General features: G+C 34.8%; 2 protein-coding genes across 2 annotated transcripts; one reads left to right on the top strand and one right to left on the bottom strand.

Moving 5' to 3' along the window:
- Positions 1-274: 274 nt before the first annotated feature.
- Positions 275-13,895, bottom strand: LOC113515854 (armadillo repeat-containing protein 6 homolog). The gene is made up of 9 exons (XM_052893491.1): positions 13,669-13,895; positions 11,954-12,103; positions 10,668-10,885; positions 8,224-8,380; positions 6,743-6,878; positions 5,876-6,041; positions 3,106-3,199; positions 2,413-2,562; positions 275-1,268 (listed from the first exon to the last, which is right to left on the bottom strand). Exons 1-9 carry the CDS (start codon positions 13,783-13,785, stop codon positions 1,053-1,055), a joined length of 1,404 nt encoding a protein of 467 aa, XP_052749451.1. The 5' UTR covers positions 13,786-13,895; the 3' UTR covers positions 275-1,052.
- Positions 3,568-5,261, top strand: LOC113515948 (tektin-3-like). Its single transcript, XM_026900289.3, has one exon. It carries the CDS (start codon positions 3,975-3,977, stop codon positions 5,214-5,216), a length of 1,242 nt encoding a protein of 413 aa, XP_026756090.2. The 5' UTR covers positions 3,568-3,974; the 3' UTR covers positions 5,217-5,261.
- Positions 13,896-14,053: the final 158 nt, after the last annotated feature.

Genomic DNA, 14,053 nt, shown 5'->3' with positions numbered 1-14,053 from the left:
ATATCTCCTTCTAACTTATACACAGTATAAGTTAGAAGTAAATATAGTAAGTACACTACATTTAATTAAAGATAATCATAATAATAATATAATAATACCGTAGTCATATTTTTACTAAAAATATGACTACGGTAATCGCTTACCATCAGGTGGGTATGCTTATTTGCCACCTCAGTGGTATAGAACAAAATACATACAATTTGGTGCCATCTAATTTGTTACAGCTCTTAGTGTTACCATAAATTGGTATATTTTTAACAATAAAACAACACACTCCAAATAAAGATTTTATATTGAAATCAATAAATATTTTTATAAAATAAAATTGGTCAATATTATTAAAATTGATACGTGTATCACAAAGCCGAGACTCCTTTAAGGGCCTCCTATTAAATATATAAGAATATAACATTAACCTTGTTTGAATTGAAGCATATGGCGTTCTATTGTCTCTGCCTACCCTAATAGGAGACAGGCGTGACAGATAAGTTAATGGATCAAGATGACATATTCCATTTTCATATTTTTTCTATTCTATAAATGGAGGTGGTGTAATATATATATATATATATATATATATATATATATATATATATATATATATACTTATAGTAGTAATCCCTGCAGATTTTAATAATTCCTTTTTAGAATCGAATAAAAGCCATCCCATGTTGGTCCCATATTATTGTGACTACTTAAGTTGAATACACAGATACACGTGTCTACTTGTAGACACATGTTCTGTGTATCGTGTCTAATGTGTCTACGAAATAAATCGTTACTCATCGGTCTGTTTTGTCACGATTGAGATTGTTATATTTTTTTGCGAAGCATTAGTTTTTTCGCTGTTATGCTTGCTGAATAATGAAATTTGTCTAAAACGATATTACAAAGTGGACAAATCTAATTATTGTTTGGAATGAAAAAATAAGAAAATAATAATTAAGCCGATATTAAAAATCCTTTCATGTATAGAAAGTTGCATTGTAAGCGAATAACATTAGCTGTATTTAAAAAACTCGTACGAAGTCGGAGTGGGCTGCTAGTCTTGTTTATTTTTCCATCTGAACGCCCTTCCCTTTCCACTGTTCCTCTAGTTTCACATCGCATTCCAAATCTCTTAAAGCGGATTTTATATCGAAACCAAAGTCGCCGCTGAACTTTTTGTACGCATCGTTGAGAAGCTCTTCGACACCGAGCTCGTGGAATTTGCAGTTCTCGTCGCGGTACCTGGCCACCATGTTGCGGATGGCCCAGCAAGCGTTTTTCTGTAAAATATTTATGTTTGATTGGGAGTAATATTAATGCAATCGTTAATAAATGCTTTAGGGGGGAAAGGGATTGTTAGTAATGGAGACTAAGAATCCCATTGCTAACAATATACCCAACCAGGTCGACCTGCTCGCGGTTCCCCCTGGAAACTATCATGGTTAATTCCAGATAAATTTATCATGATGGGCTAACTGGCCTGTTTTCATTCTCATCTATCACCCTTCATTGGTGCTCCGCCAGCGTATCCCGTTAGCGCAGGCGGGGTTACCATACCATTTTCATCCAATAAAAAATGCTTTAAATTGTAGAATATTAAATCTCATTATCAAATCAGAGATAATTGTCCATTGCTGAACATATACCTCCTCCCATAAGAGGAGTCTTGCCAGTAGTTGCCACACTTGGCAGGCGGGCTGGCAATTGCACTTGCCTCAACCTTTGGTGATGTTTTCTCGACCATTAAGTTCCCTTAGTCGCCTATTACGACATCCATAGGAAAGAAAGGGGTGGCCTAATCTATGCCGGGACCACACATCGATCTAAATAAATTTCATGAGACATTACACAGTGCTAAACTATTCGTAAGCTGAGACAAATTGTACGTTATACTAAAAGTCTATGGTTTGAATAGTGGTTTTTTGTATAGGCAGGACAATTGATACAGAATACTTATTATTCATTTTTTTTTGTAAATATATAAAATATTATATACACAGATAAGACCAATATAAATATCAATAGGAATGTTTGTATTGTATGGGGATCGAACCCACGATCATTGGTAATTACGGCGATATGCCAAACCGCTATACCAACACGGCCATCTGGGGGAGAGGGATTGTTAGCAATGGAGTTTGACAGCCCCATTGCTAGCAATATACCTTATTAGGTCGACCTCCACGTGGTTCCTCCTGGAAACCATCGTGAACAATTCTTGTTGAATTCGTCACGATGGGCTAACTGACCTGCTTCATCCTCACCTATCATCCTTTACTGGTGCCCCGCCTGTGTATACCGATAGCGCGGGTGGGGTTACCATTCCATTATCATCCATTAAAAAAAAAACGACCGTCTAGAATCACACGTAATTAACGTACCTTATTTGCGAGTATTCGAAAATAGTTTGAACTACGGTGTTACCTGCACAGTGGCGTCATCTGGATGATTCTTCATAGCGGACACCACGGCGTCGGCGGCGCCGCACGAGAAAAACGTAATTGCGTGCGGCGCCTCGCGTAGCGTGAGAGACGAAATGCATTTCAGTGCCAGTGCAGCCGTCTTAGCATTGTTCTGGGCATAAATATACATATATATATATGTACGTGTATATGTCCACTTCCCCATAAGGGGAATTTTGCCCAGTAGTTGCAGGCGGAATTGGCAACCGCGGTTAATAAATAATAATAATAATTGCATTATACAAAATAGTAACACAATTGTGAGTACTGCTAAAATGCCTATGCCTAGCACGAGTACTACTTCCTATAGGACAGGCTCAGCCTAGTGTAGGAGGCAATTATAAAATCTGTGCCAATACAAACATACTTTGTTAAATAAATATATTTTATATCTTATGTGCATGGTACTGCTCATGTCTATAGGCCACGGTTACCACTTTTCATCGGGTGGGCCGTCAGCTTGTTTGCCATTCTAAGTTGTATAAAAAAAATTTCATAGAGAATCTAGGAATTTTCCAATCTATCAGTGGAAATGTCTATATTGTCGTAAAGGGTGAGCATATCTCAATCAAGTGTGATAACGCACAATTCGTGGGTGCGTGAGTAGCATGCCTCGTGTCTCTTATGGGAATTGAGCCGACCAACATTCACTTACCCCATGCCGATACAGTATAGAAACCACAATTGGCGCTATATCCACTTGCATCAGTTTTCTTTTAACATTGTCGTTACCAGCCAACGCTGTTATTCTGTTGAAATTAGATATTTTTTTTAAAAACAGCAATAAATATGTGTGTATATATATAATAGTATATTGTATTGTAAAATCTTTATTGTACATAACTCAGATTAAACACTGGTAAATGATTTAATATACAATTATAAGTGTATATATAATGAGTAGGCATATATATTTACATTATTACATATATCACATCTCCATATTTTAGAAATAATAGAATTTCCATCGTGCCTCCGATCAAACTGTTTATAATTACTCCTCTCCATCCAAAGGTTGCCTGGAAGAGATCGCTTCTAGCGATATGGTCGCCCATTGTTTTCTCATTGTGATTATTTCTTGTAATTGTTTATATCTATAATAAGTTTACTATTGTAATCTTTTGGAGGAAACAATAGAGTATCTATCCTATCTATCTAAAATAAAATCGTGTATTTATTGTATTCCTGTTTCGATTATAAGGATGGTATAGGATATGGCAGTAAAATTAGGTACAACATAAAAAAAAAATTAGACTATTAGACAAAAGTCTTTTAGAAATAAGTTCACCCTTGCTTACATTGTTCACACAGGAAATTCTTAACCCTCCTCATTACGCGAAGCAACGAACTATTACGTAATGGAGAATATCAATTTATGAATTGACCTATTTATTTGTTGCTATAAACAAACTTGTTGGTATGGCAACACAGAATGTTTTTTCAATACACATATAAATTTAAAAACTCAATTACATGAATTAAACTTACATATTATTTCAAATATTAAACCGACAGATTTGAAATATGACGACTGTCCAAAATGGCGATAATTTATCATTCGGTGATAAAAATCATGGTTTATCAACTGTACAAAATTGGCACGAGCACAACCGACGTGTTCTGAAAGGTGATATAATTGGTATCACCGATGATAACACGTCTATCACCAAAAACTGCATAGTGAAGGTGAATCAAACGTCATGCGAAGACTTTGAGGACAGTACTGATCAACTGAGGCACAGAGCTAGACATATTAACTACTGGAAAGCGGAACTAGAAAGAGCTGTAAGAGATATCGACGCTGAGATATCGATTCTAGAATCACAAAGGCAACAAGTTAAAAACGCTATGGATACACTGAATATACCTGAGTATATAACAAAGGAATGCCTTGATTTAAGACGAAACAGGATGCAATCCGATTTAGTTTACGATGAACCACAAGAGGAACTATTTACTGAGTCAGCATTGATAGAAAACGTTAAGAGATTACACAGAGAAATGCTGAGAGACATCGAGTATCAGCTGAAGATGAATGCTGCCGCGAAATGTGCTCTCGAAAGGGATTGGAGCAATAAATACTTGGCTTTCAAATACGAGAGTGAGAATGCTGATTTGGAAACGAAATCTATTAACGTAAAGGACTCAGCAGGAGCAACTAGACTGTCTGAAGGTCAATCCAACGTTGAATCTTGGGAACAGTACACTATAAATGCACTGGAGCAATTTAAAAGCGCCATTGATAAATCTAAAGCGCTGAGGAGCAAAGTGGAAGCGATACTCATAAATAGTGCTAGAGATTTGAGATCCCAAGATATTAGAGTGAACAAAGCGTTGAGTGAACGTATAGCTCGCACGGAGCAAGTGAAAATTGAATTGGAGAATCAGCTACGTTTAACGCTGAGTAAAATAGTGGAGACGGAGAATATATTGGAGACATTACACGAAGAAATTATGAAGGTAAAGCAACGTATACAAGTGGCACAGACGAGGCTGAACACTAAAAACTGCAGGCCCAATGTCGAGAACTGTAGAGAAGGATCCCTGGTAGGACTGATTGAAGAAGTGAGAGACTTGAATGACAGCATGAGTCTTCTCCAAAAGAGGTCGTTGGAAACGGAGAAGTTGAGAGCGGATTTAATTCACGAGAGATCCATTTTGGAGAACGAAATAATAGTAAAAAAGAAGACGTTACATATTGATGATGAGAGGTGCCTATTTCTAAGATCTCACTTTCAATCTGCCGAGAAACTTTGCGGTTTTTAAGGTTGCCATCCAAACATTGCTTTAGCGTATAAGTGTAACCATTGTTGTTTTTGTGTCACTTTCTATTTTTTACAAATATAGTTGAAAAAAATAAATTAAATATTACAATAACTAAAGTTCAAATGAAAGTAAAGTTTCATTAGACATTTATTAGCAACTAGCTGTTGGCCACGATTTCGTCCGTGTTTCCGTCGTTTTTCGTAAAATAGGTAGCCTATGTCTTTCCTCACAGTTCAGTGGTTTTGATGTAACAGACACATTTCCCTTCACTGCTCTGCTCCTATAGATCGTAGCGTGATGAAAAGTGTACTTTAACCTGTCCAGGAGTATGAAGGATATTTGTACCACGTTTCGTTAAAATCTGTCGAGTAGTTTTTGTTTCTATAACGAACATACAGACAGACAGACAAAAATTTTACTGATTGCATTTTTGGCATCAGTATCGATCACAAATCACCCTCTGATAGTTATTTTGGAAATATAACAGAATTGACCTCCCTACAGATCTATTATAAGTACAGATTAGAAGTATTAGATTTTTAGGAATAAATTCATATGTATGGAGGATACATTTTTTTTAGAATCTCCTTCCTCCCTCTCGTGCTTGTGTGAGTGCATGTGTGCGTGCGTGCGTGTGTGCGTGAGCATTTGAAACTTACAGCTTACAAGCTTGCTGCATTATGTCTTCACGGTTGTGTTTGAGTAGAATGGTCAACAATAAAGCACATATGCCAGCGTCAGCCACCATAGAGCAAAATTCGTTTCGAACAAGTAAGGACGCGATGGTTTTAAGACATTCGGCCACTTTATCTTCATCCAAATTATCTGAAAAATATAACGCAATAGTTCTTATGTATTTATTTAATAATGTGTTCGAATAGAACTAAATAAAAATGGAAACAAACGAATAATTGATCCGATTATAAAAGTCTGCTGATGTAAGATAGTAGTACAAATGATAAGAATTAATTTATTATTTACATTACTTACAGCACACCAATTACAATAAAAAAACATACACAATAAAAGAGATAAAAGAATGAAAATAAAAAAGCAACAAAAAAAAATATATAAACCAACAATTTCCTTTCTTTCCTTTCCTTCACGCTTGTGCCATACATCGCACGCTCGCACGCACGCACGCACGCACGCACGCACGCATGCACGCACACACACACACACACACACACACACAAACACACATATATGTGTGTGTGTTTTAAAAAGAAATCTAGTGTTGCAGGCATCAATAACCTACAGCAACCATTTACCATCAGACAGGCTGTAAGCTTACTTGTCATTTTCATGGTATAACAAAATCGATATGTAATGAAATATGTATATATACATACATATATAGCTTATTGATGCCTGCAACACTAGATTTATTTTTAAACTGAAGTGTTTCTGTAATAATTTCAGCATATTTGGTTATCATTAAATCATTAAATTCCTTGGGAACAGCAAAAAAACTAGCATTAAATAATAATTAAAATAAAAAAGTACCATTTCCTTAGTAAGTATACCTTTTAAATAATCTGTGATGGGCAACACCAGTTTAATGGCGAGTTCTTTCGCATGCTCATGTGCTTTGCCGAATTCAACTCTAACGTCATCGTCCAAGTTGAATTTTCGAGCGACTTGCATAACCGCTACGGCTAGCTGAAATTTTTTTTTTTTTTATTAAATAAATACTCTCTGGACACATTGCTCAACGAAATCTAATCTCGAACTACGCACTACACAGAGCTTGCAGTATTGTCTGATAGACATATTTAAATACTATTTCTTAAATACAATGCTCACAAAGAGTCGACTTTGACCTTCTATCTATCTATCCTATTTAAGAGATGCGCACTTGTCGGTGGAGCTCTTGCCACTCACTACGATTTTCAGCGAGTCTCCTCACCTTTTGATACGACACGACACCAACTCCTTCCTTGATCTTCCTGATGTAACTATGTCTCGGTCCCTCTCTACCCCTCCTTCCTTCTATTATAATGTTCATAAGTTCGTCGTGTCGTATCAAGTGTCCCAACATTTTTTCCCTTCTGTCCTCAATAGTTCTAATAATTTGTCTCTTTTCCTTAACCCTAAGCAGGACCTCCTCATTGCTAATTCGATCCCTCCAGCTAACTCTCTCCATCCTTCTCCAGCTTTGACCTTAGTTTATTTTTTTTAATAACGCATTAATTATAACAGTAACATGATTAATCTGACAAACTCGTTTCCTACTGCCACCTACCGAATTAATTTTTTTTTAATGAAAATAAAAAATATCCTATCTCTTAAATTAGAAAATACACACATAATTTCAACAAAATCAGTCGACAAAAATTAGCTTAAATTGACATCACTTTACGGAATTTTTACAAACTTTTAATTAAAATTTTTATGTTAGTTACTTTAGTTAAAATTAAATTAAGTTTAAATTAAAACCACTTCTCGACATCAGATTGAATTGAATAAAATTAGCAATTATGTATAATAAATTACTCAATATAAATAATATACTCAACATTGTAGTATTTACAAAATGGCCGCCGTTACAAGATGGCGGATCATGTATTTCAACCACCTTAATATTGGTATTGAAGAGTAAAAAAAACGGTAAAGTTAGTAACATCAAGCTTAATTCATTATGACCAGCATTTCGAGATAACAGATTGGATTATAATAAGAAAATGCCGTGTGGTCCCGGCATAGAATGGGCCACCGCTTCCTCTCCCGTGGGTGTCGTAAGAGGCGACTAAGAGAACTAAATAAATAATAAATAAATAAGAGGGACTCTGCTGCCTATCCGTAGAGCATTAAGTACCTTTAGTCGCCTCCTACGGCACCCGGGAAAGGAACGGGTGGTCCATTCTATACAGGGACCGCACTGCACTATTAAATTAATAAAATATACATACATACATATCAGTCACGCCTGTCTCCCATTAGGGTAGGCAGAAACAATGAAACGCCAAATGCTTCGATTGAAACAAACCTCTAAATAAAATGTTACCTTAATATTGTTCTTTTGTTTAAGAAGCAACTGTAGATTGTCCGCTATCTTCTTTGCAAACAATCTTTGTCTGTTCATCTCGTGTTTTGTACAACAGTTGGACGTCCACTTGAGCGTCGCTATTAATATGTCGCCGTTTTTTACGTTATCTAACAAACTGATATACAAAATTTTGATTAGTTATAGATATAATCCTTAATCTAATATATAAAATTCTCGTGTCGCGGTGTTTGTTACCAAACTCCTCCGAAACGGCTTCACCGATTTTAATGAAATTTTGTGTGCATATTGGGTAGGTCTGAGAATCGGCCAACATCTATTTTTCATACCTCTCAATGATAAGGGTGACTCACCCCCAAATTTTTTTTTATTTTTTGTGACAATTTTTTATTTTGATTTAGCATTGAAAAATACACACAAATTAAAATTTTAACGGTTTTACGATCAACCCCTGTTTTTTAATCGCGATTTTTATATGCCACAATAGGCTTGCAAGATGACAATCGAATATAATAATTGTAGTAGGATAAATTTTCAAGTATAATTCTCGAAATAACATATATGGTAAAACAACGTATGCCGAGTCAGCTACTAGTATTATAAATATGAACGTGAGTTTGTTTGTTACGTTTTTTATATACTATATAAGATAGTGAAGGGCACTTTAAGGCTACTTTTTATCCCGGTCACGCGGACGAAGCCGCGGGTAAAAGCTAGTGTAGGAGATATTTAGGAAAAATTTACATGACATATATTAATAAGATCGACAGGAGCCATTTCTGTTTTTTTCTTTTCTTTATTGTTGCAATTGTCTGTATGTTTGTCTTGGTATTATGTAAAATTTATTGCATCAAATTGGTTACGGTTTTTACAGTTGAAACTGACATATTACACAGGGTACTGTGATAGACGGTAATCTAATCCCGTTTCGCTTACGATCACCACGCTGTTATTATTCTTATTATTTAGTCATTAGCTGTCCACTAAATATAGGCCTCCCCTAAAAGGGGGGCCATGTTTGGCAGGCGGCTTGGCAATAGCACAATAATGGAATGGTAACCCCGCCTGCGCTAACAGTATACGCTGGCGAGGCACCAGTGAAGGGTGATCGATGAGGATGAAAACAGGCCAGTTAGCCCATCATGATGAATTCATCAGGAATTAATCATGATAGTTTCCAGGGGGAACCGCGAGGAGGTCGATCTGGTTGGATATATTGCTAGCAATGGGATTCTTAGTCTCCATTACTAACAATCCCTTTCCCCCCAGATAACGGCAGTTAGACGTTATGTTTTAAGAGGGACGCTGCTGCCCGTCCCTCAACCGTTCTTTTATTCGCCTCTTACGACACCTACGGGAAAGGAAGGGGTGGCCCATTCTACGCCGGGACCACACGGCCATACATAATTTTACAGTCGTAGCATATCAGTATTGTATCAGTTATATTAGTGTCAGCTGATAACAGTATCAATATTATCACTGCATTATATTAATAGGGGAATCCCCTTTGAGTTAATAATGTTGCAATCCTTGAGACCTATCTGTTATAATTTTTTTTTTAGTAGCAACAAAGTGCAAAGGAACTCTTATGGCGCATCTTTGTCTGTTACAACGTTATATATATCTTGGCAACTACTAACAATATGGATTTGAAATTTGGAATAATTTTACACATCATTAATAATAATAATAATAAATAAATAGATTTATTTTCTCTTCACAATTCATCACAGTGAGATACAACGAGACATGCTTATATTAAAGTAATCAAATTATAAATACAATTGTGAGAGACTGGTGCCTGAGATAGGTATAAGAATACCTGTATTACAGCTCACCAGTCATTGTATTACAGGTCATTGCAATAGATGTAACAGAATATTTTTTTTTTCCTAGAGATTAACAAGAGGAAACTCTTAAATGAAAAGAGAGAGACTAGAGGTTCCAAAATGGATTTTAAAAATTAAAAAAATGACCTACTAGTCTATGTGGGGTGTCATATGAGAGGGTTTTATTTGTATACTGACTGATTTAATGATGACGATGATGACATTATTTTTTCTTAAATATCTCCCATGTATAGACATTGTTCAATTACTTGTACACTTTTATTATATTTAGTAATATTATACAAGCAAAAAAATTAATTAGACCTGCGTATACAAAAAAGACGATCTAAGAATTCTGAACAGTAGAGGGCGACACCTCCACACATGTAGTAGCAGTAATAAATATATATATATATATATATATATATATATATATATATATATATATATATATATATAGGTTATTTTAATTATTATTATTTTTTATCTAATTTATGTTGAGGCTTTAATACTGGTCGAGTGACTATGCCAGACTCATAGAGAATGTCTGAATACTAGATTTGTCGTGTCAATTCGTCAGGGTAAAGGTGTTACCTTACATATTAGTTATTTTACCTTTTAATTAAATCAATTCCCCTAGCATCGAGCAAGTCTGGTTGTGTATCCATCAAGGAAGTGAGTGTATTTAGAACGCTTATAATAAATCTACCACTGGTCTCATTCTCATTCTGTAGATAGACCTTCAGTCTTGCTTCTAGGAAATCTAATAATATTGTGTATGCACCCTCTTTGCCAGCTTTTACTCTGTGCGCGATGTCTTTGTTGCATTCTGTCTGGAAAACAATTTTTTTTTTTATTTAATGACTTTATTTTTTAATTATTACCCAAGAAAATTTTTATACAAAATTTGTCTGGTCGAGTACCTCTGCCCCAGTCATGTTTCTGAAATGAAGCAGTTGAATTTGCATGGCCATATTCCGATTTGAGGTTTTTTTTAATGGATGATAATGGAATGATAACCTTGCCTGCGCTATCAGTAAACACTGGCGGGGCACCAGTGAGAGATGATTAGTGAAGATGAAAAGGCAGGTCAGTTAGCCCATCGTGACAAATTCAACGATAAATTAGTCACGATGGTTTCTAGGGGGAACCGCGTGCAGGTCGACCTGATAGGGTATATTGATAGCAATAGAGACTAACCTCCCATTACTAATAATCCCTTTCCCCGGTTTGAGGATATGGTAATGAAATTACAAGGTCCTGAGGAATAACACCTTAGTCCTAAGTCCTTAGAACTGGCAACACATGGGGGGTATCATGGGCGACAACAGTATACCCTGTTGTGTCCTTGGTACTGTTCATATTGATTGGCAATGGTTACCACTTTGCATTAGGTGAGCCATCAGCTTGTTGGCCAATTCTAAGTTAAAAAAAGGACTTGGTAGTAGTATTTTTTACCAGAGGGAGACTTTGTACAAAAGTCGAATGCTTGGGTACCTCTGTCTCATTCGTGTTTCTACCGTGAAGCAATTGTGTTTGCATGTCTGTGTTTCAGTTTGATCGGGTGGGATATGGTGTGAATTTACAAGGTACAGAAGAATAACACCTGAGTCCTCAGGAATGGCAACGTATGGGGGGTATCATGGGCGAAACACTATACTCTGTTATGTCCTTGGTACTGCTCGTGTCTATAGGCGATGGTTACCACTTTCCATCAGGTGGACTATCAGCTTGTTTGCCATTCTAAGTTGTATAAAAAAATAAATAAAAAAAAAAGTATAGAGATGTAACACACTACATAGAGATTTAGGCGGTCTTATTGCTAAGCAATCTCTTTCAGACTATATACCCTTATACAGAATGTATACCAGAAATATACCCTTATTTTAATTAATAAGTACCTTAAGTGCAGCCAGTTCTTGGAGAACCATTTGATCATCATATTCTGGATTGCTGCAGAGATCTCGTAATTTGTTTACAGTTGCAGTCACTACATGTTCTTCACCAGACCCAAGAACCATATCTTTTATTATGTTTGATAAGTCAACACCCTGAAAAATATAACATAAAACTAGTTTAACTACCTACATATGTGTGACTTCCTCCATGTTGTTAAAATATATTAATTATTTAACCGAGATAAAAAGTAGCCTGTATCTTATTCCATCTAAAATGCTACGAGCATTGTTACATATTTTCTTGCCTTCCCAATTGCATTTCAATTAAATATTAAAAGAATTTGAGTACTCAAGAATTTGGTACTAAAAGAATTTGAGAATCCTTTATTTTATCAACTGATGTAGATTACAAAAAGTGTGAGACAAGAGATGTCATAAAACAAACATTAATAATGACAATACTAGAGATCTTTTAAGAAGCCCATGAAGGTCATGAGCTTTGTAAACGATCCTTTTCTGAACTACTTATAATTTATGACAAGCACACTAAATTTTATGAAGTTTGGTAGAGCCAAGAGGTAACAAACAAAATGCTTAAACACATATACAGATATCCCTTGATAGATTGGCATAGAAATGTGTTTAAGTGTGGCTTGCTAGTACAAATAATAGAATTTTCTGTTGCATATTAATACAGATTCATTACTGACTAGCCTTTCCACCCGACTCCACATAGGTAAATAGAATTTGCGAAAATAATATATAACCTAAGGTTACGAAGGTGAAGGAAGTTACTGATAATGTAGCTTTAGAATGAATTTTTTAAATTGGGTTGAGTAGTTTTTGAGTTTCTTCATTACAAACAATTTTTTTACTTTTTGTAATATTAAGTGAGAAGAGTAAGATAAAGATAATGTGTTAAAAATATATCTATGAATAGGGGCATAGTACACCAGTGTGGGTAAGTAGTTATACCTCAGATAGTCTATTATGTACACCATAAAACCATAAAGCTTATGATTTATTCTATTTGTAACATATAAATTATATATTACTGTATTTAATAGATAAATAAATAAAACAGGTAAACGGGAACCTTAACAATAACAAGAATAAATGAGTCATTATATCTGTTTACATTCTTTTTTATTTGTAAATTTTTCTTAATAAAAAAGCAGCTGTGTTTCTTGTCCATTCAGTCTTTCAGCTAAAATTGTATACAGAACTAGATAATGATTGATAAAAAAATTACCATTAAATAATGCTTATGATTAGGTTTACTTGATAAAAAATATTTTTCTTTATTTATTTAATAAAAAAATCTGTAAATGCAAACAAGCTGTTGGTGCACCATGTGGAAAGAAGTAAGAATATAGTATGATATCTATGGTATCCTCAGGGTATCCACTGACTGAAAATGCATTTAATTTAAGAGACCAGGCCTCTCGTAGAGAATAATCTTACATATGCTAATGGTCATTGTTGAGGATTGTGTTATTTGAATAGATATTTTAGCTCTGTATTAACTATAATAGGAAAGCATAAAAACAAAAATTCAGATGTAAAGAATTTCACTGAAGTCAACTGATGAAGGAACTAGTCTTCAATAAAAAATTACAAAGATACTTAATGATACTTTCAAAACTTCATTATGATTTTGGAATAGATAAATGCTAAAGTTCTCTGGTTATATTTTGATTCAAGAAATTAGTTTTTACCTGAGCTTGAAATTGTGCTATCGCCTCCTTTACAGCTTCTTCGGGGGACATATCGAATTCTTCGATATTCTCCTTAACCACATCATCGTAAGTCTCTTGAGTTATAACTCGTACCATTTTTTAAATATGGAATTTATCTTTGTTAATTTTATATGTGATAATTATATTAATTAATTAATAAATATTAAAAATAAAAACACGCGGTTTAAATAGCTTTGAAATTTATAAATGAAATCTTATAAATTGAATCATTTTGTTTACCATAAGTCAATGTCAACAAATGTCAGCATCAACAAGACGTAAAACATAGATACCGCGCACAGATAACAAATTATATAATCTGTCAATTATAATTATTAAAGTCAAATCGTCGTATTTAAAAATG

The sequence above is a fragment of the Galleria mellonella genome, unplaced genomic scaffold (genome assembly GCF_026898425.1).
Source record: "Galleria mellonella isolate WM207_F2 unplaced genomic scaffold, CSIRO_AGI_GalMel_v1 utg11558, whole genome shotgun sequence".
Lineage (NCBI taxonomy): Eukaryota > Metazoa > Arthropoda > Insecta > Lepidoptera > Pyralidae > Galleria > Galleria mellonella.
The sequence above is the reverse complement of the archived record's forward strand: the minus strand, read 5'-3'. Positions and strand labels throughout refer to the sequence as shown.

Bases quoted from the DNA above. Each gene is read 5' to 3' on its own strand.
- LOC113515948 (XM_026900289.3), top strand. From the start codon at position 3,975: ATGACGACTGTCCAAAATGGCGATAATTTATCATTCGGTGATAAAAAT.
- LOC113515854 (XM_052893491.1), bottom strand. From the start codon at position 13,785: ATGGTACGAGTTATAACTCAAGAGACTTACGATGATGTGGTTAAGGAG. The intron at 10,886-11,953 runs GTACTTATTAAT...ATTGTTTTCCAG, and splicing joins AAGAACTGGCTGCACTTAAG to ACAGAATGCAACAAAGACAT. The intron at 3,200-5,875 runs GTAAGTTTCAAA...TAATTTCAACAG, and splicing joins ATGCAGCAAGCTTGTAAGCT to AATAACAGCGTTGGCTGGTA.